Genomic DNA, 27478 nt, shown 5'->3' on the forward strand with positions numbered 1-27478 from the left:
AACAATCTAACTTTATGCCCAAAGAAACTAGAAAAAGAAAAAAAATGAATCCAAAGTTAGTAGAAGGAAGGAAATAATAAATGAAATAGAACTTAATACACAATAGAAAAGATCAATGAAACTATAAGCTGGGTCCTTGAAAAGATAAAAAACTGATAAGCCTTTAGCTAGATTCACAAAAAATAAATAAATAAAAAAGAGAGGGGGGGAGCTCAAATAAAATCAGAAATGAAATAGAAGGTATAACTGATACCACAGCAATCCGTACGACCATTAGACTACTATGAACAATTAAAGGTAAGCGAATTGGGCAACATAGAAGAAGTCATTATGTTCCTAGAGATGTGTAATTTTCCAAGACTGAATCATAGGGAAATAGAAAATCTGAATATGCTAATTATTTATAAGGAGACTGTATCAGTAATTTAAAAGCTCCCAACATAGAAAAGTCCAGGACCAAAATGCTTCATTGATAAATACTATTGAACATTCAAAGAAGTTGTAATATCTATCCTTCTCAAACTAATAAAAAAAAACTGAAGAGGAGGAAATGTTTCTGAACACCTTTTACAAAGTCAGCATTACTCTACTACTAAAACCAGACAAGGACATCACATGCACACACAAAACTTCAGGCCAATATCTCTGATGAATATGTATGCAAAGATCCCCAATAGAATATCAGCAAACCAAATTTGACAATACATTAAAAGGATCATGCACTGTGATCAAGTGGAATTTATTCCAAGGATGCAGGGATGGCTCAACATGCACAAATTAACCAATGTGATATACCATAATCACAAAATATAGAAATTATAATCATCTCAATAGATACAGAAAAAAAATTGATGAAACTCAACACCCATTATGATAAAAACTCTTAACAAAGTGGGTATAGAGGGAATGTACTTGACATAGTAGAGACCATATATGACCTTTCTACAGCTAATATCATGCTCAATGGTGAAAAGCTGAAAGTTTTTCCTGTAAGATCAGAACAAGACACTTATCACTGTTATTCAAAATCGTATCAGAAGTTCTAGCTATAACAATTAGGTCAGATAAAGAAATAAAGGGCATACAGTTTGGAAAGGAGGAAGGACAACTATCACTATTTATAGATGACATGATGCTATTTGTAGAAAATCTTAAAGGCTCCACCAAAAAATTTTTAGTGCTAATAAATGAATTAAGTAAATTTCATGGATACAAAATTAATATATAAAAATATATTGTGTTTCTAACACTAATAAGAAATTATCAGAAAGAGAAATGAGGAAAACACCCTATTTACAATTGCATCAGAAGGTATAAAATACCTTGGAGTAAATTCAGCTAAGGAGGTGAAAGACCTGTAGACTGAAAACTGTGAACTATGACACTAATGAAAGAAAGTGAAGAAAATACAGGTAAGTAAAAACATATTCAAGTTCATGAATTTGAAGAATTAATATTGTTAAATATCCATACTACCCAAAGCAATATACAGATTCAATGTAATCCCTATCAAAATTCTAATGATAGGGGCGCCTGGGTGGCTTAGTGGGTTAAAGCCTCTGCCTTATGCTCAGGTCATGATCCCAGGGTCCTGGGATCGAGCCCCGCATCGGCATTGGGCTCTCTGCTCAGCAGGGAGCCTGCTTCCCTCTCTGCCTACTTGTGATATCAGTCTGTCAAATAAATAATAAAAAACTCTTTAAAAAAATTCTAATGACATTTTTTACAGACCTAGAACAAATAATTCTAAAATTTGTGTGGAATCACAATAGACCTTGAATATACAAAGCAATCTTCAGAAAGAAAAAGCCAGAAGTATTATGCTTCCTGATTTCAAATTATACTATAAAACTGTTGTAATCAAAACACTATGATATTGGCTTATAAACAACCCATAGATCAATGGAACATAATAGGGAGCCCAGAAATAAACCCATATATATATGAGTAATTACTCTACATCAAAAGGAGCACAAATATACAATGAGGAGAAGATAGTCTCTTTAATCAATGGTGTTAGGAAAACAGAACAGCTATATACAAAACAATGAAACTGGACTACTATCTTACAGTATACACAAAATTTAACTCAAAATGGATTAAAGACAAATGTAAGACATGAAACTGCAAAGTGCTTAGATGAAAACACTGGCAGTAAGGTGCTTGACATTAGGTTTAGTGGTGTGTTTTGCTTTTTGGATCTGATTCCAAATGCAGGAGTAACAAAAGGAAAAATAAGTGAATCTACAGCAAACTAAATAAGTTTCTGCATAATGAAAAAAACCATGAAATGAAAGGCAACTTGCTGAATGGGAGAAGACATTTTCAAATCATATCTCTGATAAGAGGTTAATATCCGAAATATATAAAGAACTCATACAAATTAATAGCAAAAACATAATCTGGTTAAAATGGATGAAGTCTCTGAATAGACATTTTCCTGAAGAAGACATACAGATGGGCAACAGACACATGAAGATGCTCAACATCATTAATCATCAATGATTAATGCACGGAAATGCAAATTAAACCCACAATGAGATATTACCGCACACCACTTAGAATGGCTTTCATTAAAAAGACAAGAGATAACAAGTCTTGGCAAAGATGTGAAGAGAAGGGAACCCTCAGGCACTGGCAGTATGGAGGTTTTTCAATAAATTAAAAATAGAACTACCATATGATCCAGCAAGTCTACTTCTTGATATCTATCTAAAGAAAACAAAACACCAATTCAAAAGATTTACGCATCCCCATGTTTATTGCAGCATTCTCAGCAGTAGGAAAACCAAAGTGTCCCTCAATAAATGAGTGGATAGAGAAGACCTCACACAAACAAACGTATATTATCCAGGGGGTGCCTGGGTGGCTCAGTGGATTGGGCCTCTGCCTTAGGCTCAGGTCATGATCTCAGGGTCTTGGGATCAAGTCCCACATCGGGTTCCCGGCTCAGCAGAGAGCCTGCTTCCCCCTGTCTCTCTGCCTGCCTCTCTGCCTACTTGTTATCTCTCTGTGTCAAGTAAATAAATAAATAAATAAAATCTTAAAAAAAAATAAAACAAAACAAAAAACATATATTACTCAGTCATGAAGAAGAATGAAATCTTGCCTTGAGGGTATTATGCTAAGTGAAATAAGTTGGGCAGAGAAAGACAAATGCCACATGATTTCAATTGTATGGGGAATCTAAAAACAAATTAAACAAACACGTAAACCAAAATAAAACCAAGACTCATAGATACAAAGAATGGAGTGGTGGTTGCCAGAGGAGAGGGGATTTGGGAATATGAAATAGGTGACCAGCATCAAGAAGTACAAACTTCTACTTATAAAATAAATAAGTTATGAAGATGTGATATACAGCATAGGGAATTCAGTCAATGCTTTATTAACTTTGCATAATAGATGGTAATTAGTCTTATTGTGGTGATCAGTTTTCAGTGTATATAAGTGTCTAATCACTGTGTTACACACATAAAACTAATACAATATTGTATGTCAATTATATATCAGTTTACAAAATGATGAAATCATTTGTAGTGTTGATTATCAAAGAGAAGTACAGAAAATGTTTACTCCCAACATAGGGGACTCAAATGCCTGAGCCAGCTATCGAAGTTCATTTTACTTTATATCATTGGAAAACAAATAAAGAGGAAATAATATTTCTGAAAATGATTTCAACTACCAATTAAATGAGAAGAAGTTTGCTGTTAGCCATAGTTATTAGGTTCCTTTTATTACATGGAGAAAACATCTTATAAAGGAAGTAAGTTTCAAGAATAATAGGACTCCATTTTAACATAAGTATGTATTGAAGCAAGAAATACATATGTAGCATATAAATATCTAATACTTAACATGGTTCTTAGCAATTATGGCTATTCATACCTTGGGTGACTCAACATTCAGGCCAATAGAAAAGAAAAAATTATTGTGTGAGATTTCCTACGTTTTTGGAACTACTGTCACAGGTCAAATCTAGTATGAAAGAGGTCATGTCATGTTGGAGATTAATCTTCAACAAATTTATGACTTGCTCTGGCTCAGATACTTAAGATCAACTGTTATTCAAGGGCAATGTCTAATACGTGTAGACTTTAGCCTCTCATTTATATGCCAAATTAGTAACTACAGTAGGAACAAAATCGGTGTAAAGATTGGAATACTTTAATCCATTTTAGAATACTCTTTCAAGGACAAGGCTCATCATCTTTTTTCTTTTTTAATTGTTTAGGGTAAGTTGTCCCAGTGCTCTGATCCCTTTCCCTTTTTTTTCATAAAATAAGTTCAGTTTTCTTCATTTAGACCATCTATGGCATATTGTTTTTATTTTTCACCAAATACTGAGTCACCTACAGGTTAAGCCTCAAAATGTATGACTGAAATTGTTTAATGTTCTACTTTCAGAAATTTTTATAAAGTATTTTGCTTTAACTAGAGAGTATCTTCCCATATTGTGCTTGAAGTTGAAATCTCCAGTGGGTTACAGGTTAATGTCTATAAAATCAGCTCCACAGGTTTGTGAAAATCTCACTTTAGAATGGATATGTTAAAATATACTTATTCTTCCTTGTGAAGAAGAAAGATGTAACCTTTCCTTGTAGGAGAGGTTGGCAAGAATGTAGTGTTTTTCCTGAAAATGACTATAATGCACATAGATACATCAGAGATTTGGCAAGCACATACTACACCGTACAAGCTGGTTAGTTCATTATGTATTAAGTCATCGAAAGATAGACTAAAACACTTTAGCCTGGGTTCTGTAACTTCAGGATGGTTCTTTAATCCTTCATGCTCAAGTGAGTAGACTAAATTTCCTTCTCACAGAGATATTATGCCCTGGTATCAATCAATTTTTTATCATCTTTTATAATTTTTTTCATTAATGTATTTATATGTTTTATAGTCATATGGAAGTTGGAATAAAAACCTAGTTAGATGAGTGTTGTAATAGATCCATTCTGAGTTGCAACCTTGAATTCAGAATTCTGAGAACTCACCTTTACATTTGGATCTTTCAAAACTTTTGAAGTAACATAAATGAGCCATAAAAGCTGCTACTGAGATTGTGAAAATGTGAGTTACTGAGGCCTGAATTCTGAGAGAATTCTCTGTTTCTGGACCCACTGCCGTAGATCTACATAGAGAAGTCTGTTATTTTCAGATTTCAAGAAACAGTATAGCAACACAGTTATCAACAGCCAGTTGAGAAACCCATTAAAATGAAAATGTCCAGAAGTTAAAAGTAAGTTGAAAAGTAAGTTAAAAGACAGTTGTGAAAAGTAAAACAAAAATAAATAAATTTTTAAGTTCTGAAGCACATTCTTCTTGATCAGAAATCCCTCCAAGTAGAGGTTGGATCAGATTCCTCAGAGGGAATCATGTTTCCATTCTGAGTGAACTCTGTTGCTGGTGACTTACCTTTAGTGACAAAGTCACAGAGCTAAAGCCTGCGGTGTTGTGTGTGTGTACACATATTCCTTCCATATTTTTCTTAGTGTTTCAGAGAAAGACTCTAAAGCAAATAGAAAGATGATTTGTGTGGATCTTGACAAATGTAGTCATAAGAGAAAGATAAAGATGTAACTTTTTCATGATCATTCCCGCAGTACTGAAAAAAGCAGTGAGAGTTTGGAGAAACAGATATTATAAGAACGTAAAATGGAAGTACATGGAAAACAACCTGAAGTATGCTTTTGGTAATCCAGCTTTTTTTGAAAATTAACTATCTGATCAAATTCAGTATTCCTTGTTCAATGTGGTGAGAAGTAAAAGCAGTAGCACTGAATGCAAACTTTTGCACATAGCAGGCTGTTCGTGTGTGGCTGCAGCCAGCCTTTAGTCAAGAGCAGATGCACATCTAGGAGGGGTTCTTCTCTTCTTTTCTCTGTCTGTTAGAAGGCTTCTGAAATGTTTATGATTGATTCTTAGGTCAAGAGTACAATTTTCTGAAGATGGAGCCTGGAGAAGTGAACTCACTTGGAGAAAGATACGACTTTGACAGTATTATGCACTATGCCAGGAACACCTTCTCAAGGTTGGAGTCTCAGGTTATACCTTTTGACTTTTAATTCCTTTCCTCTGTGTGGCTCCTCACAAGGCTGTGTTTCACATTAGAACTAGAACAGTTTTCAAATGCTGTTGCCATTAAGTACAGAACTACTTGATTGGTATTTATAGCCAACACTAGCATTTGAGATTTAAAAACCTATTTTCACATTTCCTATCAGATATATAAATTCAGACTAAAAATTTAAATGGTATGACTTATTTAAACTATTTTACATTCCTAAATCACTTTAAAAAGTCCAACTAAAATGATTATTAAACCACTCAGCATATTAAATTGGCTTTGCAGTATTTAATGAAAATTAGGCATTCACAAGTCAAATAGGGTCCGTGGTCATTGAGTTGGAGTGTCTACTGTCTATGTGACTTTTTCTTTCTACTCTGTGTTTTCTGTTGCTCAAGTGTGAGTTATGCTATTTTAATTCCCAAAGAACATATTATGAAGATAATTTTACTTTATATAATTTAGAATTTCACAACTTATGAAACTTAAAGTCATCTCATTAAATATTGAATGCTATTTTTAAAGAATGAAATAAATTTGAATTTCAGTCACTTTGTTTTAACTATGATGTCATCAAGCAAATAGTTCCCAGGTAAGAAATTTGGATCTGTCAAACCACTGAAGTCATCCCCTTTCCGTTTTTATGCCTATTTTACACTCTTGTCCTTTCTGATTTTTTCTTTTTGGCCACTTATGGCCATTTCACAATTCATCAAACATCTGTTTCTAAAGGCAGGATTGGAAAGAAGATAAGAATTTCAAATTAATGCCCCCCCCTTTTTTAACTTTAAAAAAAATTATTATTTTTTTAAGTAATCTCTATACCCACAGTGGGACTTGAACCTACAATCCTGAGATGAAGAGTCATGTGCTCTACTGACTGAACAAGCCAGGTGCCCCCTAAAAAAATTCCTGATAAAAAGTAAGAAAAGTGTGTCAATGAACACTTAATACCTGGATACATTTTTCAGTTATGCTTTTTTTAAAAAGAAAAAAACTATATTATTTGAAAGATTGAATGTTAATTGATGTTAATTTAATATAATTATTAACAATATTTAATAATTATTTTCTACTGAAGTGATGTGTGTGTGTATGTATATACACACACATATGTGCTTGTTTAAATATAATAACCACCCAAAAACTTATGGTTTCTGAAACTGAATTTAAGTTTTGGTAGAAATACATGCATAAATTTGACCCAAAATTAATTTCAAAGAGCTATAACATTTTATTTTTAGGTCAATGCTTGGAATTGACTTTTCTGTGGAAATATAACAAATGGGATTTGGGTCCCAGTTCAGCCAAAGCACCTCTCATATACTACTGGATTATTTATAACTAAGTGACTTTTGATTCTTTGGAACACAGGAAGTAGTGGAAAGTAGAGGAAATCATTCATTCTTTCTATCTTTGATAAATGATGAATCTATGCCAAAATGTAAAATATATATTTCCCCTAATTCTGCATTTCTTTAACATGTTTAAATTGTTTCTTTTCCTTCTTTTCCATAAATCATTCTGCCCTTGCTACCTGCAGTGCACCATCCCCACACCCCACACCATGGTGCTGTGTGCCAAGCAGGCTTGACCTATTATTTTGTCTTACTGTTTCAAAATTATCCTATTCAGTTTTCCTAATGAACTTATATTCTTCGAGTGAAAGTAGTTATACCTACCTGTTAGAAGAGTTGACCAAACCAACATTATTTTATCCTTTTGATTTTTAAAGAAGATATTTATTAACTTGTATGTTTATTTAAATAACTGAATTCCAGGAGATATAATGTTTGGCACAGTTCTTAGCCAGCACCTCCAAGATATTTAAAGTTTTGTGTGTGTGCGTGCGTTGTTAAAAACACAAAACATAAAATTTATAATCTTAACTATTTCTAAGTGTACAATTTAGTAATATTAAGGATATTCACATCATTGTGAAACAGATATTTACAACTTTTTCATCTTGCAAAGCTGAAACCCTATGCCCCCGCTTGTGAAACAACAGTGCCCCATTTTCCCCTCTTGGCAGCCCTGGTAACTACTATTCCACTTTGTGTTTTGTGAATTTAGATTTAGGTACTTTAGATACCTCTTTAAGTAGAATCATACAATATTTGTCTTTTTGTGCCTGGCTTGTTTCACTTAGCACAGTGTCATCAAGGTTATGCATGTTACAGCATGTGACAGAATTTTCTTCTGTTTTAAGGCTGCATAATATTCCCTTGTAGGTATAGACCATACTTTGTTTATCCACTCATCCATTCATGGAATTTGAGTTGCTCCCATTTGTTGGTTATTGTGTATAGTGCTGTTATGAATATGGGTATGCAAATCTCTTTCCCAGACCCTGTTTTCAGTTATTTTGCACATATACCCAGAAATGGTATGTGCCATATGATGGTTCTATTTTTAAGTTCTTGAAGAAACTCCATGATGCTTTTTGTAGTTACTGTACCACTTCACAATCCCACAGCAGTGACAAGTGCTCCAATTATTCAATATCCTTACTAACATGTATTGTTTTCTGTTTCTTATTTCTCCTTTTCCTTTTATTTATTTTTTTTTTTCAAATAGTAGCCATCCTAATGGGTATGGCATGATGTTTTATTGTGGTTTTGATTTGCATTCTCTGATGGTTAACGATGTTGAACATCTTTTCATGTGCTTTCTGGTCATTTGTGTATCATCTTTGGAGAAATGTCTATTCAAATCTTTTGCCCACTTAAAAGTCATATTATTTAATTTTTTGTTGTTGAGTTCTAGTATTTTTGTCTATATTCTGTCTCCTTCTTACATACATACTTAGCAATTTTTTCATCTTTGCTGCATAGTAGCTTTTTAATTTGATACAGTTCCACTCACCTATTTTTGCTTTTGTTAATTGTGCTTTGGTGTCATATCCAAGTAATCATTGCCAGATCCAATATCATGAAGCTTTTCCTCTGTTTTTATGTAAGAGTTTTATAATTTTGGCGTTTGTGTTTAGGTCTTAAAATGTTCTGAGTAAATTTTTGTATCTAGCTAAAATAATTGTCTAACTTCATTCTTTTGCACATGGCTGTATAGTTTTCCAACCTCATTTGGTGAAAAGATTGTTTTTTTTCCCACTGAGTAGTTTTGGAGCCCTTGTTGAAAATGATCTATGATATTCACTAGGGTTTACTTCTGAAATTCCTTTTCTGTTTTCTAGGTCTGTCTTTATACCAGTATCACACTGTTTTGATTAGTTTAGTAATGTATTTTGAAATCAGGATGTGTGGGTCTTTTAACTTTGTTCTTTTTCAAAAATTTTTGTCTGTTTGAGGTTCTGTGAGATTCCCTATGAATTTTAGGACTTTTTAAATTTCTGTGATAAATGCCATTGGGATTTTGATAGAGATTGAGCTGGACCTGTAGATCATTTCGAGTAGTGTGGACATCTGAACAAACTAAGCTGTCTAATCCATAAGCAATGGAATATCTTTCCATTTATTTGTGTCTTCTTTAATTTCAGCAATGTTTTGTAGCTTTTAGTGTACAAATCTTTCACCTTTTTGATTGGGTTTATTCCTAAGTACTTTATTCTTTTTAATGCTATTGTAATGGAATTGTTTTTCTTAATTTCCTTTTCAGAATATTCATTGCTATTCTGTGTTGAATTTTTTTTAGAGATTTTATTTTTATTTACTTATTTGAGAGAGAGAGACAGATAGTGACAGAAATAGCAAGAGAGAGCATAGCAGGGAGGAGAGGGAGAAGCAGGTTCCCACTGAGCAGGAAGCCACACATTGGGCTCGATCCCAGGACCCTGGGATCATTACTTGAGCTGAAGGCAGATGCTTAACTGACTGAGCCATCCAGGCACCCCTTATGTCTTGATTTTGAATTCTACAACTTTGTTAAATCTGTTTATTAGTTCTCACTTTTTTGGTGTGCTTTCTTTAGGGTTTTCTACATATAAGATTACATAATCTGCAAAGAGAAATGATTTTAATTCTTTCTTTCCTATTTAGATGTCTTTTACTTCTTTTCCTTGCCTAATTGTTCTGGCTACAACTTTCAATACTATGTTGAGTAGAAACAGTAAGAGCAAAGATTTCTGTCTTGTTCATGATCTTAGATGAAAAACGTTCAGTTTTTCAGCACTGAGAACGATGTTTTCTGTTGGCTTTTTATTTATGGTCTTTATTATGTGGAGACAGTTTCCTTCTATTCCTAGTTTGTTAAAAGATTTTCATCATGAAAGGTGTTCGAATTTTGTCAAATGCTTTTCCTACATTAATTAGATGAACATGTGTTTTTTGTCCTTCATTCTGTTAATGCAAGTATTTGCAATTTTATGTTTTCTTCTATTCTGAACCCAGGGGGTCTATAAAACGTTTTAGCTGTCTTCATGGATTTCATCCATCAGCAGATTTAGGTACTTACTTTTAGGAAGAACAGGGCTAGATATATATGGCCTTTGTATGCATGGGTAATTTGTAACTAGAGGCTTGCTAACTGGGATTGCCCATTTTTCTTTAATGAAAGAATTGCAAAGTTTTACAAAGCTATTAAAGAAATCTAGCTAATTCACTCTTCTAATGTGGGTAGAATAAATGAAGATTAGTAAGTGAAGCCCTTTGTAATCTGTCACTGGACTATTGATAGTGCCTCACTGAGGATATTCAGGAAGAGTCTGTATTGCTTAATGGCCTGGATGTGGAGGGAAAGAATTGTTAACTTCCTGACCACAAAGGAAGAACAAAATAAAGGGTGATTGACCCCTTCTGAATGGAAGAGAAGTTACCTCAGTAGAGAGGAGTCAAAATTCATCATTCTATTGTCTGAGTTTGAATATATCTGTCAAGATGTCCTTGACCTTTTAAAATTGAACTGTTTTAAAAACTGGAAAAAAATGAACCTTTTAAAGATTACAAATCTGTTTTTAGAATTAAAAAATAATGATTATTTGTTTGTACTGAAGTACTGCAGAAATGGTAACTGTGGAGGCCGAGAAAAATTAAGGCCATCTCACCTCAGGTTAAGCCTTAGCATAACTACAGCCATCTTAATTCTGGCAGCCATCTCAGACCCCCATGCCCAAGGGCTGAACTTTTCCCTACTTTAGTTTAGTAACAAGAACCCCCACCCTGCTTTAGTTCCAGAGACCCCCACCCTGCTTTAGTAACAGGAAGCCCCACCCGGCTTTGGTTCCAGAAATCCCCACCCTGCTTTAGTAACAGGAATCCCCACCCTGCTCTAGTAGCAGGAACCCAGAAATATCGCTGCCTTAACTAAGCTCAGGGTCCAAGTCCCTACTCAGCTGTGTCGGGTATACTTAGGCCCAAGCATAAGCTTGTCGAATAAACCCTCATGTGATTGCATTGGTGTTGGCTTCTTGGTGGTCTCTCAGACGTGAAAACTTGGGTATAACATTTGGAGGTTCCACCGAGATCTGGGAGACTCCCAGGACCCAACCTGGAGGGTCTTGCACCGCCTGGTGAGTACACTCATTTTTATCTATTTGCGCACATACTTTAGGAGCTCCAATCTGCACTTTTACCGGTAGGAATTCCAACTTGTATCTGGGTAGACTAGGTCAGTCATTGGCCCAAATGGACACGTGGCGGCCCATCGACTGGTGGTCTTGGGAGACGTCGCTCCCCCCCAGGGGGGCTTGAGTCCCCCTAAGCAGTCACCAGAGGGTTTGAGTCCCCCACTTTTTCAGGAGGTTAGAGTCCCCTTAAGTGGTCACCAGGGGGTTCTTGGTCCCCCAAGGCAGCTTGGCTGAGGAGCCAATGGAGCAAAGCTACCATCTGTGGGATTATGACTGAACACCTCTAAGTCAGAATCCTACCCAGGTGGAACAATATGGCAGTCCTGTGGAGCCTCGGTTGGCCTTGGATGGCTCCAGATAGCTGGTCCCCTGCCGTCCCCACCGGCGGGCCACTGCATGTGCCCCATGTGGCATAGTGTGCCCTGCTTCATGTCGGGACTGGGGTCCGGTGTGGAGAGCCCTCTCATCCCTGAAAATGGGGTGTGGCTGGAAAGGGGGTGCCACCTCGCCTGTCACGCAACGCCCATTTATGGGGAACCTAGGGCTAAACCATTTGTAGACGACTTGCTTCTGGGTTGGGGTTTCCTACGTAGCAGAGCAGCTCCCTAGCTTCAATCTATTGAAAGTTCAGTCCTTGGGCATATGGGTCTGAGATGGCTGCCGGGGCTAAGATGGCTGTACTTAGGCTAAGGCTAAACCTGAGTTGGGATGGCCTTAATTTTTCTCGGCCTCCACAGTAACCCTTCATTAATTTGGGCTTACCTAATTAATATATCTGTTGATTTATGAAGCATAGTTGAAAATGGCTTTTCTCAGTATTGCCCTATTTTATAGCTCAACTTTTCCTTCCATTGCATTGACCTAGTTGGAGTTGCATCTTATCAAGTATGGGCAACCTCTCACTTTTGCTGGTCTACTCCCACAAGTCATTAGTTCCCCTCCCTCCCTTTATCTCAAGAAAGATGCATGTGGAGTTCAGTAGATACTTAGATTTATAAGGAATTCCATTCTATATTTGTGTTATCCAGGTTTTATCTAAAGATCACTACCCTTACCTAGGAGCCAGAGAGGTTAGTCACAAAGCACTCATAGATCATGTCACTCATCTGTTTGCCACCTTCCAGATGGTAACAGTTTTCCTTAGGCTAAAAGTCACATGCTCTGTATGACACTCAAACACTTTAAGGATCCTCCCATCTCTGAGCAGTTGGATTTCCTATTTTTTCTTTCTGGAATTCTCTACTCCTATTTACTCACAGTGCCCTCACCTTCACTTTCTTCATGTTTGGCCAAAATGTCAGTTTCCAAGCGAGTTTTTCTTTGATCACTCTATTTAAAAGCTACTCCATCCGTGGATAATCAATGTCCATCTTCACTTCTTTTTCTCCATAGTACCTGTTACTATCTCAGTACTCAATCTTTTGTTTAATGTCTCTTGCCCTACATTAAAATGAGAGAATCATAGTGTATCTTTTATTACTGGCTACAAATAAAGACCTATAACAGTATTTAGAAAGTATTTCCTAATGGAAGGAAATGTTCTCTCTCTCTCTCTTTTTTTAAGATTTTATTTATTTATTTGACAGAGAGAGAGAGAGATCACAAGTAGGCAGAGAGGCAGACAGAGGAAGAGAGGGAAGCAGACTCCCTGCTGTGCAGAGAACCTGATTCTAGGCTTGATTCCAGGAACCTGAAACCATGACCTGAGCTGAAGGCAGAGGCTTAACCCACTGAGCCACCCAGGCACCCTGGAAAATGTTTTTTTTAACTTGTAGTCTAAATACAATTTATTCATTAAACATTTGGGAAGGAGTATCATGCCTTTCATCCTAGTTTAAAAGATTTTTTAAAATTTTATTTCTTTTTTTAAAAATTTCTTTTTTATTTATTTTCAGCATAACAGTATTCATTATTTTTGCACCACATCCAGTGCTCCATGCAAAGCGTGCCCTCTATAATACCCACCACCTGGTATCCCGACATCCCACCCCCGCCCCTTCAAAACCCTCAGATTGTTTTTCAGAGTCCATAATCTCTCATGGTTCACCTCCCCTTCCAATTTCCCCCAACTCCCTTCTCCTCTCTAACTCCCCATGTCCTCCATGCTATTTGTTATGCTCCACAAATAAGTGAAACCATATGATAATTGACTCTCTCTGCTTGACTTATTTCACTCAGCATAATCTCTTCCAGTCCTGTCCATATTGCTACAAAAGTTGGGTATTCGTCCTTTCTGATGGAGGCATAATACTCCATAGTGTATATGGACCACATCTTCCTTATCCATTCGTCTGTTGAAGGGCATCTTGGTTCTTTCCAGAGTTTGGTGACTGTGGCCATTGCTGCTATAAACATTGGGGTACAGATGGCCCTTCTTTTCACTACATCTGTATCTTTGGGGTAAATACCCAGGAGTGCAATGGCAGGGTCATAGGGAAGCTCTATTTTTAATTTCTTGAGGAATCTCCACACTATTCTCCAAAGAGGCTGCACCAACTTGCATTCCCACCAACAGTGGAAGAGGGTTCTCCTTAATTTCAAATACTTTTACAGAAAGCTACTTCTTCTTCTTTTTTTTTTTAAATCCTTATCTTTCTTTTCACTGAAATAGTTTCCCAATCCTTTTAACGTTTAAGCTCAGTTCTTCCTTTAGAGTTATAAATGTTGATATTCATTGAAAAATTAAGACTTTATCTTTAATGCATTACTTTCACAATTTCTAGTTTTGAAGATTAAGAAACATGATCACAACCTTAGGTATCTCACAACTTGGTTTCTCCAGCTTAGCATTATCAGGACTTTGCCACTGATAATTTTTTTTTCTTCTTCTTAATTTTACTGTGAAAATTTTATTCTGTGTGTGTGTGTCAAAAAAACTGTTTTGCTTTTAACTGTTCTTTCTAAAATTTATACTCTTTTTTCCTGTTCTCTTAACATACTGTAATATTTGGACTTCTAAGACTATATAGGTTAAATTAACAATTAAACTAAAAAATAACATACATTTTGTTTGACTTTTATAATTTTGGTAACCTCAAAAATATGTATTGTAGGTTGCCCTTAAAAAATAGGCTTCTATGAGGAAGATTGTTTTACAATTTAGTAATCCAAGGGGTTCTTAGATTTGTTTAAGAGCCTAAAACAAAAGCCATGGTGTACTTGATAGGGGACTATAGAGAATTCTAGATTTTTAAAATGATTTCTAAGTAAAAGTGAATTTCATCATTGCCTTTATTCTAGATGTAGAATTTAACCCCAATTATTTTTTTTCTACTTTGATAAACATGTTTTGAAAGTCTGGCACACTATTTGAGTTGTATTTTCCCTTTAACTTATGTGAGTCTGAAAAAAAATAATCTTATAAGGAATGTATGTGACTTAATTTGGTGACTTATGTGTGGCTTGCTTATGATTTTTTTCAGGGGGATGTTTCTGGATACTATTCTCCCCTCTCGTGATGATAATGGCATACGTCCTGCAATCGGTCAGCGAACCCGTTTAAGCAAAGGAGATATTGCACAGGCAAGAAAGCTGTATAGATGTCCAGGTATTGCACCATACAAAAACAGAACCATAATTGTGCCTGATTGTGTTCTTCCAGATGAATAAGTCACAATTCACTGAACTGTTTACTTGTGCTGGCAAGTGATGTATTTGGTTCAAAGTCAGTAATCATAAAATGAAATGAGAGAACTCTGGAACACTCATTGATATAATTAAAAACAAATTGCTAGAAATCAAATTTAAGCAAGTATAGTATTTTTTTCAAACAGGGTTAGCATTTTTTTTTCTTTTAACAAGTAAAAGAGCAAAAAGCACGATTGTCTGATAGTTGTTATTTAATAGTTGCAGGATTTCATAGTCAAATGTTCAGTTTTCTTGCCAAAATAAAAATAATATCCTTTATTTCAACTTCAGAATTGAGGACTGAAATGATCTTTTTCTTGCAAGTGCCACCATTAATGATATATAAATTAAAATTTTATTAGTTGGAATGTATAACGTTGATGCAAAAAAGGAGTTCTAACAGTGTTGCTAGTGAGTTACCATATGTTTTGCTACTGGCTAAAGTTATGAAAAAGAGATTAAAGGAAGTTCTTAGTAAGACTGTTCCAAGGGAACACCAGTGACATACTGGTCCAAAAAAGAAAAAAAGGAGTCTGCTCTCAAATTGGAAATGGTGCATATTCTGTGCACCTCCTACATAGTCAAAATTCCTTGAAATAACACATATCAAAAAATATGTTTTACTTTGGTTAGCACAGATTTCCCCCAAATTTTTGTTCACATATGTTTGTAAATTACCCATGTATGTGTAGTATTTATTTTTTTTTTAAATCTAAATTTCCACAGGAAGGATGTATTTATAAATAAATGGCACGGCTATGACAAAAGAATTGAGTGATTCTTGGCTAATTTCTGGCAGTACTGAATATATTATACTTTTTAACTTTGAAAGAAGATTTGGTGGAGGATTGTATGATTAATAGCAACTAAGTAAATAATTCGCATAGAAAGCCATTTTGTCTGTCTCTCTCAGTACATGTGTGTGTGTATGTGTATATATATATATATAGATAGATAGATAGGTAGATATATCCATATATATTTATATCTCATTTAAAAACACACTAGACATGCATTTCTAACAATGAATTATAAGAAGATCAGTCAGTAGGAATCAGAAAAGTAATCAAACTTATGAAACTATAATTTTCAGTCTATAACTCTTAAATATTTAAGTTACTAATGGAAAAATACATATAAGTTTTCACTTGAGGCTTTATTTATATAAATACATAAACAGACTGTTTTCTTACTTGAAACAGTTATAATATATAATATATACATTGGTTTGTTAATACAGTAAAACCATATTTATGAAGGTACCATCATCAATGTAAAAGGTACCTTGTGTTTTTAAAGCAATATAAGAAAGTTGCTTATTTTGCATCACCACTTCCTCACAAAACAAACTGAGGGTTGTTGGGGGGAGGGGGTTTGGGAGAAGGGGGTGGTATTATGGACATTGGGGAGGGTATGTGTTTTGGTGAGTGCTGTGAAGTGTGTAAACCTGGTGATTCACAGACCTGTACCCCTGGGGATAAAAATATATGTTTATAAAAAATAAAAAATTATATTGAAAGAAAAAAAAAATAAAAGCTAGTTTGGAAAACTAAAAAAAAAAAAAAAAAAGAAAGTTGCTTATTTACTTGCATGATGAAGTAAGAGAGAGCTAAGACATATAAATATGTATTTTTAAAAAATAAAAGTATCTAAAGTTTTAGTTCACTAAATCTTTAAGAATGGTTTATTTTTTCTATCTTGGACATTTTAATGCCCACCAAAGAGGTCCCTCCCTTTCTCTCTTTTTTCCATCTTTTGCTCTTTGTTTCCTTCTCTCTCCCTCTGAACCATTTGTGTGCGTGTGTGTGTGTGTGTGTGTGTGTGTGTGAAGTCCTTAGCTTTGAGCCTTGAGCCCTGTATATGGTTGTGAATTTACCATTCTTCATTTCTTTACAGTGAGGAGTATTATTGATATTTGTAGAAATATAGGACAAATAAACTTAAGTTACACTAATGCAGTAGGTTTACCAGTAGCTCCAAGAACATTAATGGAATGATGTGAAAGACTGATAAATGTACATGGAAGTGTGAATAGTGTGACTTATTTGAGAATCATCTAGGAAGAGTGTAGGGGTTTATAAAATGAAATCTGGTTGTGTCTTGGTTTTAATAGTGAAAGGAGAGTTGTAAAATTGCATAGTCCCTTGAAGTTTGCCTTATTGTTTTCTTTTGTTAGAAATTGCTAATGAATAGGACCAATCAGAGGTATTCGGTTATATCACTCTAATTCTTTATTTCTTATCAGTTTACTCTCCAAGCTGTTTTGGATCTGCATTTTATAGAGATATTCCTTAAGTGTTTAATCTTGAAAGGAATAGCGACCTGGTTCAAACTTAAATATTTAAGGTTATAGCTTTTATGGTCTATGATAAGTGGGGCCTTGAGTCCAAAAGGGCAGGTTTCTAATAGGCTAGTAATAAGCAGACTGCAGATATTGTTGCCTTTCCATTAATAATATAGGAAATTGTTTTTATCTATCAGAAGATGAGCAGCATTAAAATGCATGCATTTTTAATTCCCTTGAAACAATATAAACTGCTAATTTTTATGATACTTTCTGGCTGGCAAACATCTTGTAATCCATTATTATTTATTTTTTAAAGACTTTATTTATTTATTTGACAGAGAGAAATCACAAGTAGATGGAGAGGCAGACAGAGAGAGAGAGGGAAGCAGGCTCTCCGCTGAGCAGAGAGCCCGATGCGGGACTCGATCCCAGGACCCTGAGATCATGACCTGAGCCGAAGGCAGCGGCCCAACCCACTGAGCCACCCAGGCACCCTTGTAATCCATTATTATAGTTACCTATTTTATATGCCAAATATATAAATTAAATTTGTATGGGAAATCTGAATTACTCATTGTACAGTTGGTGCATACTCATCATGAAAAACTCCATATAGGAATAAAGTTGTTTTTAAGGTGATGGCATGAAAATGTTTCTTTTAGTTTAGAATTATTTTCATTGCCATTTCTTGTTCTTTTAGGAACAGTCAAGAGATATATCCTTATGCACTGCTAATATAAAGAAAGAATATGATCCTTTACAGTCCTGGCACTCTTCTGACTAAAACCCCATTATTCATTGCCAGACCACATCCCAGAAAGAAGGAAGGGAAAAAAAGGGAAAGCTGCCCAGCCCTGGGATTGAATAGATTTCTGGACAGTGCTGTCTGAAAGCCAGTCCTGTGTCCTTCCCACAGCTTTCAGGTCTTTTTAGCATTAAGTCATCTAAAAGGATACCCACTAATGCTGCTTTACCTGTCTGCCATTATAATCTCTTGCATCCTACATACTGTCAGGATTCTCCCCCAAGCAAAGATGGAGAACAGGTCATCATTACCGTCTCCAGGTCTCCATCGTCCTTTTATGCCAGTAAAGGCATAAAAAAAAAAAGTTAAAGCAGTTTGCTTTTTTAAAAAATTTCTTTGCAGTGTACCAGAATTCATTGCTTATGCACCACACTCAGTGCTCCATGCAAAACGTGCCTTCCTTAATACCCACCACCAGCCTCAGCCAACTTCCCACCCCCCACCCCTTCAAAACCCTCAGATTGTTTTTCAGAGTCCATAGTCTCTCATGGTTCACCTCCCCTTCCAATTTCCCTCGACTCTTTTCTCCTCTCCATTTCCCCATGTCCTCCATTTATTTCTTACTCTCCACAAATAAGTGAAACCATATGATAATTGACTCTCTCTGCTTGACTTATTTCACTCAGCATAATCTCTTCCAGTCTTGTCCATGTTGCTACAAAAGTTGGGTATTCATCCTTTCTGATGGAGGCATAATACTCCATAGTGTATAGGGACCACATCTTCCTTATCTATTCATCCGTTGAAGGGCATTTTGGTTCCTTCCACAGTTTAGTGACCGAGGCCATTGCTGCTATGAACACTGGGGTACAGATGGCTCTTCTTTTCATTACATCTGTATCTTTGGGGTAAATACCCAGTAGTGCAATTGCAGGGTGTTAGGGAAGCTCTATTTTTAATTTCTTAAGGAATCTCCACACTGTTTAGGAGATCTTTTTGAGAATGTCCAAGTTGAAGTGGATATTTTTCTCTTCATAGTGGATATTTTTTCTTCAATAGTACACATTAGTAGTGTGTACTATTGTTCTCTCTTAGGAGGCCCTGTTTTTCTTGTGACTCTCATTTTTTAAATGTATTTTTTTCTATTTGATCTAATTTTAGGATTTACTTTCCTTTCTGATTTCTGAACTGCTTAGTTTAACTCTTCCCCTGGTATAGTCACTGGTCTATATTTGCAGTTTCTCTTAAACTGGTTTTTCTGTAGTCCCATGAACTTTTTGCTTACTTAGTACTTCGTCAACCATCAATCCTAATATTCTCCAGTAAATTTTCCCCAGTAAATATATCAAGTAACATAATAAAATTAGAGAAAATACAAAATAAAATATCTAAAAATAAAAGGGCATCTGAGGATTAGAGTCTTCCTTATTACATAAAAGTGTATGTGTATTCACACATGAACACATGTACAGTCTATGTTCACAAATTTAAAAGTTTTCAGTGTTACTACATATATAGTACGTGTGTGGTCCATGGATGTCCATGGATGCACATTTGTGTGGACACTTTAGGGATGGAAGGCCAGTTTCAGTGTGCATGGGGTCTGAATACTAGAAACTTTACATTCCTTTAAACACTTTTTTCATTAACTTCACTTTTACAATTGAAATAATGTTCTTATTAGTTACCTACAGCATTAATCTCTTGGTTCCTGATAATTTTCTGAGATTCCTGACAGAATATACTTTCTACATGTGCTTTTTTACACATACAATTCTTGGCTAAAATATTGTCCACATGCAAAAAATGGTAATTTTGCCATTTCCTCCCCAATTATTCATGGTCTCCTTTATTCATCTCCCTGTAAACTTTCCCTAGTTCAGTGGATGGTACCAGACATAGATCATCTGGCAGCCCAAGCCAGAACTCTGGAGGACATTCTCACCTCATTCCTCCCTCATTTTCTCCAGCTAATCAGTCCTACTGCCTTCTTGGAATCTTGCATTCCTACAGTGAATCTCCTGGTCCTGGGAGCCTCATCTTTTGTCTGAATTGTTGAAATGCCTCTTATTCACCTCTTGTCCATATTCTTATATCTCTTTAGTTCTCTGGGCATGCTGCTGTTAAGTGGCTTTTGAATATGCAAAGCTCATTTTGCTTATTTTTAGGATAAAGGCTAATCTCCTTTCCATTAGGTCATTTCAAATATTTTTCTTGTCTCTTCCCTGAGTCTTTTCTCTAGGTATTACCCCTGCAGTCTAGATCTCACCTCCAATTCATTTAGCTCCAGTCATCATGGTATGCTTGCCTCCTGTCTCTTCCTCCAGTCAGAATGCTCCTAACTGCCTCCCAGTTCAATTCTAGCCATATTTAGGATTCGGCTCCTACTTAAAGACTTCCTTGTCTCCCAGGACTCCACATGGCAAATGCTTCGTTGGATCCTGGTCTTTGTGTCTTACTCCTATAATCATTAGTAATTTGGCATTTCCCACACTGGAGTGTAGAAGCTTCTGTGGGATTGGAGTTGAGTTTTCCTTCATGGTTTTCTGAATCTGGTGTAAATTAAATGCTCAATAAATAGTTGTTTCTGTGTGAATGAATGAGTCACTGTTAACACGTGAAAGGCACCGTTCCAGATGTTATGGCCCCAGAAAAGGAAGCACAGACTACACACATGAATATCTGAGCCTCTGGGGCATCATGCAGACAACATCATTTGGTTAGGAAGTATATTTCATCCTTAAAGGATGCTAGAGAACTTCTAGAATAGAGATGCCTACCTTGGGCTGCACACTGCAGGAGGAAGGCTCCTTGGAGTTGGTGTTTATGTTTCATTTTAAAGGATGATTCAGACTTGGCTAGGCAGTTACTATTGAAATGTACTTTAAAATACTTCAGTAATTAATCTCACATTATCTCTCAGATGATTTAGTGTTCTTTTTAACATTTCCTCATCTTAAAATCATTTAACTTCTTATTTCATAATTTTAAAAATAATTATAAACCTATATTTTGCTTATTATATTTAAAAGTTTAAGGGATTTAAATATAGGTTAATTAAGTTAGTATTAAGTTGATTAGATACAGTTGTATTTCTTCCCCTAATCTAGAATTTGTCAAGATTCTTTGTGAACAGATTTATGAAGTAGAAATTATTGTTCATCTCTATCTGTGTTTTCCTTAGCCTTAATAAAATTATAAATGTTCTCCTATAGAATATGGAGAAAGGAAAGTTCTCAGTCTTTGGTGTTGGGTGGATATTACAGACATTTGGTGAGGAAAGTAGCTGTAGATGGACATGCAGGCAGCGGTAAACTCAATGTTATTAGACGGTTCAGAATTTGTAATAATTGCTTAACAAGACACAATCCAAGTAGCATTTATACAATTCACACCCAATTTTCTACTCTGGAGGAATGAAGGTATATGTGAATTACTTGTTTCAGAAGTGAGATCGATTGTATGATAAAGGACTTAGAAATTTAACTACTTTATTATTGTTATTTCTTATTTTGGCAAAAAAATCACATAATAAGACATCTACCCTATTGGCAAATCTCTAAGTGCATGGTACAGTACCGTTAACTCTGTGCACATCTGGGTACAGCAGATCTCTGGAACGTCTTCGTCTTGGGACAACCTGGCTGGAAAACCTGGAAGGGGCTGCCTTCGGCTCAGGTCCTGATCATGGGGTCCTGGGATTGAGTTCCACATCGGGCTCCTTGCTCAGCAGGAAGCCTGCTTCTCCCTCTGTCTGCCTCTGTCTCTGTCTCTGTCTCTCTCTCTTTCTCTGAAAAATAAAAATTAAAATCTTTTTTTTAAAAATTTTTATTTATTTTTTATTTTTTTATATTTTTTTATTAAACTTTTTTTTTTAAAGATTTTATTTATTTATTTGACAGAGAGAGATCACAAGTAGATGGAGAGAGAGGCAGGCAGAGAGAGAGAGAGGGAAGCAGGCTCCCTGCTGAGCAGAGAGCCCGATATAGGACTCGATCCCAGGACCCTGAGATCGTGACTTGAGCCGAAGTCAGCGGCTTAACCCACTGAGCCACCCAGGCGCCCAAAATTAAAATCTTTAATTTTATGGACATTGGGGAGGGTATGTGATTTGGTGAGTGCTGTGAAGTGTGTAAACCTGGTGATTCACAGACCTGGGGATAAAAATATATGTATATAAAAAATATATGTTTATAAAAAATAAAAAATTAAAAAAAAAAAATAATAATAAAAACAAATAGAACTTGGTCTTGCAGTTTAGAGTTTGGACTAAAACTCTATACCCACTGAATGGCAGCTCTTCATTTCTTTCTGCCCCCAGCCCCTGGCAGTCAGCATTCCACTTTATACTTCTATGAGTTTGAGTACATTAGAAACCTTATGTAAGTGGAATCATGCAGTATTTGTCTTTCTGTAACTGGCTTATCTCACTCAGTATCATGTCCTCTGGGTTTATCTGGATTGTAGCATATGCCAGTTTTCCTTCTAGTTTTAAGGACAAATAATATTCTATTTTATGTATTACCACAGTTTATCTCTTCATCCACTGATGGATGCTCAAGATGTTTCTGTCTCTTGTCTAATATGAATAATGCTGCAATGGAAATGAGAGTGCAAATATCGCTTCCAGATCCTGTCTTCAATTCTTTTGAATAAATACCCAGAAATGAGGGGACCATTGGATCATTTGGGAATTATATTTATAATTTTTGAGGAAATCCTACACTGTTTTCTGTAGTGGCTGTACCATTTTATGTTCTTACCAACAAAACACAAAGGCTCTATTTCTATTTCTTTGCCAACATTTCTTATTTTCTGTTTTTTTGTTTCTTTGTTGATAAGTGCCATCCTAACAGGTGTGAGGTGATATCTCATTGTGGCTTTGATTTGCATTTCCCTGATGACTAGTGATGTAGAACATTTTTTTTTTCATTTTTTTTCATGTTTTTTTCAGACAGCCCTTTGTGTGTCTTCTTTGCCCATTTTCATATTAATTAATTAATTAATTAATTACTCAAACTGCTTCATATTTTACTTATTTTTTTCAGTGTTCCAAGATTCATTGTTTATGCACCACACCCAATACTCTTTTCCCATTTTTATTTTTATTTTTATTTATTTTTATTTTTTTAAAGATTTTATCTATTTATTTGACACACAGAGAGAGATCACCAGTAGGCAAAGAGGCAGGCAGAGAGAGAGGAGGAAGCAGGCTCCCTGCTGAGCAGAGAGCCCGATGTCGGGCTCGATCCCAGGACCCTGGGATCAAGACCTGAGCCGAAGGCAGCAGCTTTAACCCACTGAGCCACCCAGGTGCCCCTTTGCCCATTTTGAAATTGGGTTATTTTGCTTTTTGCTATTGATTCATGGGAGCAACTAATATATTCTGAATACTAACCCCTCATGAGATATATAGTTTATAAATATTTTCTCCATTCAGAAGGTTTCCTTTCACTCTGTTGATTGCTTCCTTTGGCGTAGAGAAGCTTTTTTAGCTGATGTAGTCCCACTTGTCCATTTTTGCTTTTATTTCCTATGCTTTTGGTGTCATATCCAAAAAATCATTGCCAGGACTATTGTCACAAAATTTCTTACCTGTTCTCTTCTAGAATTTTTAAAGTTTTAGGATGTACACTTAAGTCTTTAATTCATCTTATGTTGATTTTTGTGTCTGATATAAAATAAGGGTCCAAATACATTCTTCTTTATGTATATTTCTAGTTTCTCCAACACCATTTTCTGGAGAGACTATGCTTTCCCCAGTGAGTAGTCTTGGCACTCTTATTGCAGATAACTTGACCATACATACATGGATTTGTTTTTGGGTTCTCTCTTTTCTTCTCTTGGTCTATATGTTTGTCATAGGCTAGTATCATACTATTTTGAATATTATAGCTTTGTGATATGTTTTGAAATCAAAATTGGGAACCAGCTTCTTTTTCTTTTTTTTTCCCAACGAATGTTTGGATATTGTTGGTTTGTGGTTTTATGTGAATTTTAGGATTTTTTTTCTTTCTGCAAGAAATGCCACTGAGATTTTGATTGAATTGTTTTGGATCTGTGGATTGCTTTGGGTAATATAGGTATTTTAACAATATTAAGTCTTCGAATCATGAACACAGCCCATCATTCCATTGGTTTGTGTTATTTTTAATTTCTTTCAGCAATGTTTTGCCATTTTCAGTATACAAGTCTTTTGCCTCATTGGTTAATTTATTGCCAAGTATTTTATTCTTTTTTGATGATAGTATGAGCAGGATTGTTTTCTTAACTTCCTTTTGAAATTGTTTGTTGCTGGTGTATAGAAAGGCAACTGATTTTTTGCTGTTGATTTTATATCCTGCAACTTTACTGAATTTTTTTATTTGTTCTAACAGTTTTATGTGTATGTGTGGAACATTTATGATTTTATACATTTAAGATCATGTCACCTGCCTACAGAGATAGAAGTTTAACTTCTGACATATATTTACTTTTAGAGTAGTTCTTACTAGGGCAGTGATAATAAGTAGCCACTGTATAATTCTTTATAGTTTTTTTTCCTCCTAAATATGACTAAGTTTTGTAGTTCAAAGATGTATTCAAACACTTTAGACCACAATTTTCCTACCTGTGGAAAAGGTATCTAAGGGTTAAAAAGAAGATTCAGGGCATAGTAACATTTGATTCCCACAAAGCAACTTTATTAAGTATATGTTAATAAGAAGGGCATTTAACAAGAGCAAACTGAAGCTGAAGCTTTTGAGACTTACTTGTATGACATAATTAGTAGGTGGTAATGCCATGATTAAAACTTGTGTTTTCTCATCCACAGACTTCGCTGAGTAAATGAACAGCCTATGCATTTTAACTTCTTAGTGCTACTTTTTTCTTGCTGATTTTTCTTTAGTTCCTTTAATATTAAACTTTGCTTTGTATATCTGAGCATTGACAACCTATGGCTGGGAAAAGTACTGAAATATCTTTTGTAGTAGGGATCAGGTAGCCTGGGACAGCCACATTTACTGAGGTAAATGCAGAAATAATTATAAGCATTGTAAACAAATGCTATATAATAGATTTACTTAATATTTGAGTTATATGCTGACTCTATTTATTTTTCATTTTATAGAGTTTTATCTTTATCAGGACAGTATTGTTTATATACTTCTGTGGATTAAACATATTTAATTGCTTTAATTCCACTTTAGTAAATCCAGTACTTATATTCTTTGTGGCTTAGTGTACTTTTCAATCATTAAATAGTTTATTTTTAGACTGCTATAAATTACAGTATTTTTCACTGAAACACTCAACTCCCAAATGATTATATAGCATCCTAACTAATCCTACTCAGAAGCATATTGTTTGCATTAATAAAGTCTTAATACATTTTTATTTTTCTAAGGGTTTTTGCAATGTTACATTTATCAAGAGCCCTTAGATGATTCATGGGAAATGCTGAATTCTGTGTTTTTGACCTTGAGCATTTTCATTTTGTTCTAAAGTTGCTTTTATCTGCCTATTCATCAGAATAAACACTGCTATTTCTACTTGAAATGTGTTTTGTTGTGCAAACTTAATATCTGTGTTTTCAAATAAATATTTATATCATATCAGACTTTTTACAACTCAATTTTATTTTCAAAATCATCATCTTTCTTTCTTCATTTAACTTAAGACATGTAAAACTATTTTTTATTTATGGAGGATTTGATGAGACAAGAATTCACCTACTGATAGCTATGACTCTGTAATATGGTAATATCTCAGTCTGATTTCAGTCTCCTTCAGGGGGAAAGAAGTCATATTAAGTGAAGGTTATAAAGATGACAGTTTGCAGTGGAAGAATCATTCTTGAATTCAGGACACTTAAACCAACCTATGTTCATGGGGCACATGCTATGTCTTACAAAAACAACAGGAAAACCCATTATAGAATGGTTCTGACCACTAACCTTGGCTAAACCAATAAGCTAATTACGCTCTATCGCTTTGTTGAAATGGCCCTAGAGATATCAAACACACAGATCTTGAGACTGTGTAGCTGATAATTTGCTATTTTAGATGACTGATAATTACTTCTAAGATATTAGACAGCCTTAGTAAGAGGAAAACACAATTGTTTTTCCAGTAATTTCTACTTAAGATCAACAGAAATGAGAGAGTAAATCAATGTCCACATCTACTTGGAAAATTTTAATCTTCCTTTAAGGTTTTAATCTTTTAATTTTTTCAGGTTATTTTGAGAAAAGTTTTCATTGTGTATGGCATTTTGGTATCACCTTTATTGATTATATTCTGGTTATTATTTAATATTTCTGTTTTTCAACTTTGGTGTGGTATTTGCTATGAAACTTAGCTTCACTTTACATTGAAAAATAATAATTTTGTTTCATATGATTCCCTAGCCACATGAACCAGATACCCACTGGCCTGAATATGAGTATGGGTGACCTACTAATTTTTTGGGAATGAATGAGGAAATTCTCCATGAGGAAGAACTTTATGAATGCCAGATTATTTATCTTATAGTTTTGTTTTATGGTTGGCCCTAATGATACCATTAAGTATGCAAAAATCCTAGTTATATAAACATAAAATAAATTTACCTGGAAAAGTCTTTTCTAGAACAGAAATACATATTTTCATCAACACCAAAAGACTCAGGGCCTTATTATGTCCATGTCTTTCATAAAAATTAAAGAATGATATTATCTTTTTAAGGAAATTTGGTTAACTCATCTCTTTAAAATAGCAAATACATGTATTTTTTTTTCCTTTAGCATGTGGAGAAACCCTACAAGAATCCAATGGCAACCTTTCCTCTCCAGGATTTCCAAATGGCTACCCTTCTTATACACACTGCATCTGGAGAATTTCAGTGACCCCAGGGGAGAAGGTAGTTTATATCATCGAGAGTTCTCATTTAGTGTTATATAAAGTGTTAAATATATAAAGGTTTATTTTTAATTTGCTTTATTTTTTATTCTTATTTGTTTTTTTCAAATATGAGACTAAAAAATCTCAGAAAAGTTATAATGAAAATTGCTCAAACTCTGGAAATTTTTTTAAAAAATGTGATTTAAAAAGAAATAATAAATGCTCTAAAAAGATTGAAATAATGTTCTCAGGCACAATGGAATTAAGTTAAAATAAGTGTCACATAGATAACCAGAAAAATCCCACATATTCCAGTTAAGAAATATACATAAAATATCCAGTTTAGCTAAGAAGCAATTA

General features: G+C 34.9%; 1 protein-coding gene across 2 annotated transcripts in view; it reads left to right on the forward strand.

Annotated features, from left to right (window-relative positions):
* Nucleotides 1–27478, forward strand: part of TLL1 (tolloid like 1) — a 212914-nt gene that overhangs the window by 105541 nt on the left and 79895 nt on the right. For both annotated transcript variants that reach the window (XM_059174740.1, XM_059174750.1), the window contains 3 exons: nucleotides 5935–6040; nucleotides 15020–15144; nucleotides 27022–27137. In XM_059174740.1, coding sequence (XP_059030723.1) covers nucleotides 5935–6040; nucleotides 15020–15144; nucleotides 27022–27137 — 347 coding nt within the window. The remainder of the gene's footprint in view (nucleotides 1–5934; nucleotides 6041–15019; nucleotides 15145–27021; nucleotides 27138–27478) is intronic.

Source organism: Mustela lutreola, chromosome 1 (assembly GCF_030435805.1).
Source record: "Mustela lutreola isolate mMusLut2 chromosome 1, mMusLut2.pri, whole genome shotgun sequence".
In the NCBI taxonomy this organism is placed as follows: domain Eukaryota; kingdom Metazoa; phylum Chordata; class Mammalia; order Carnivora; family Mustelidae; genus Mustela; species Mustela lutreola.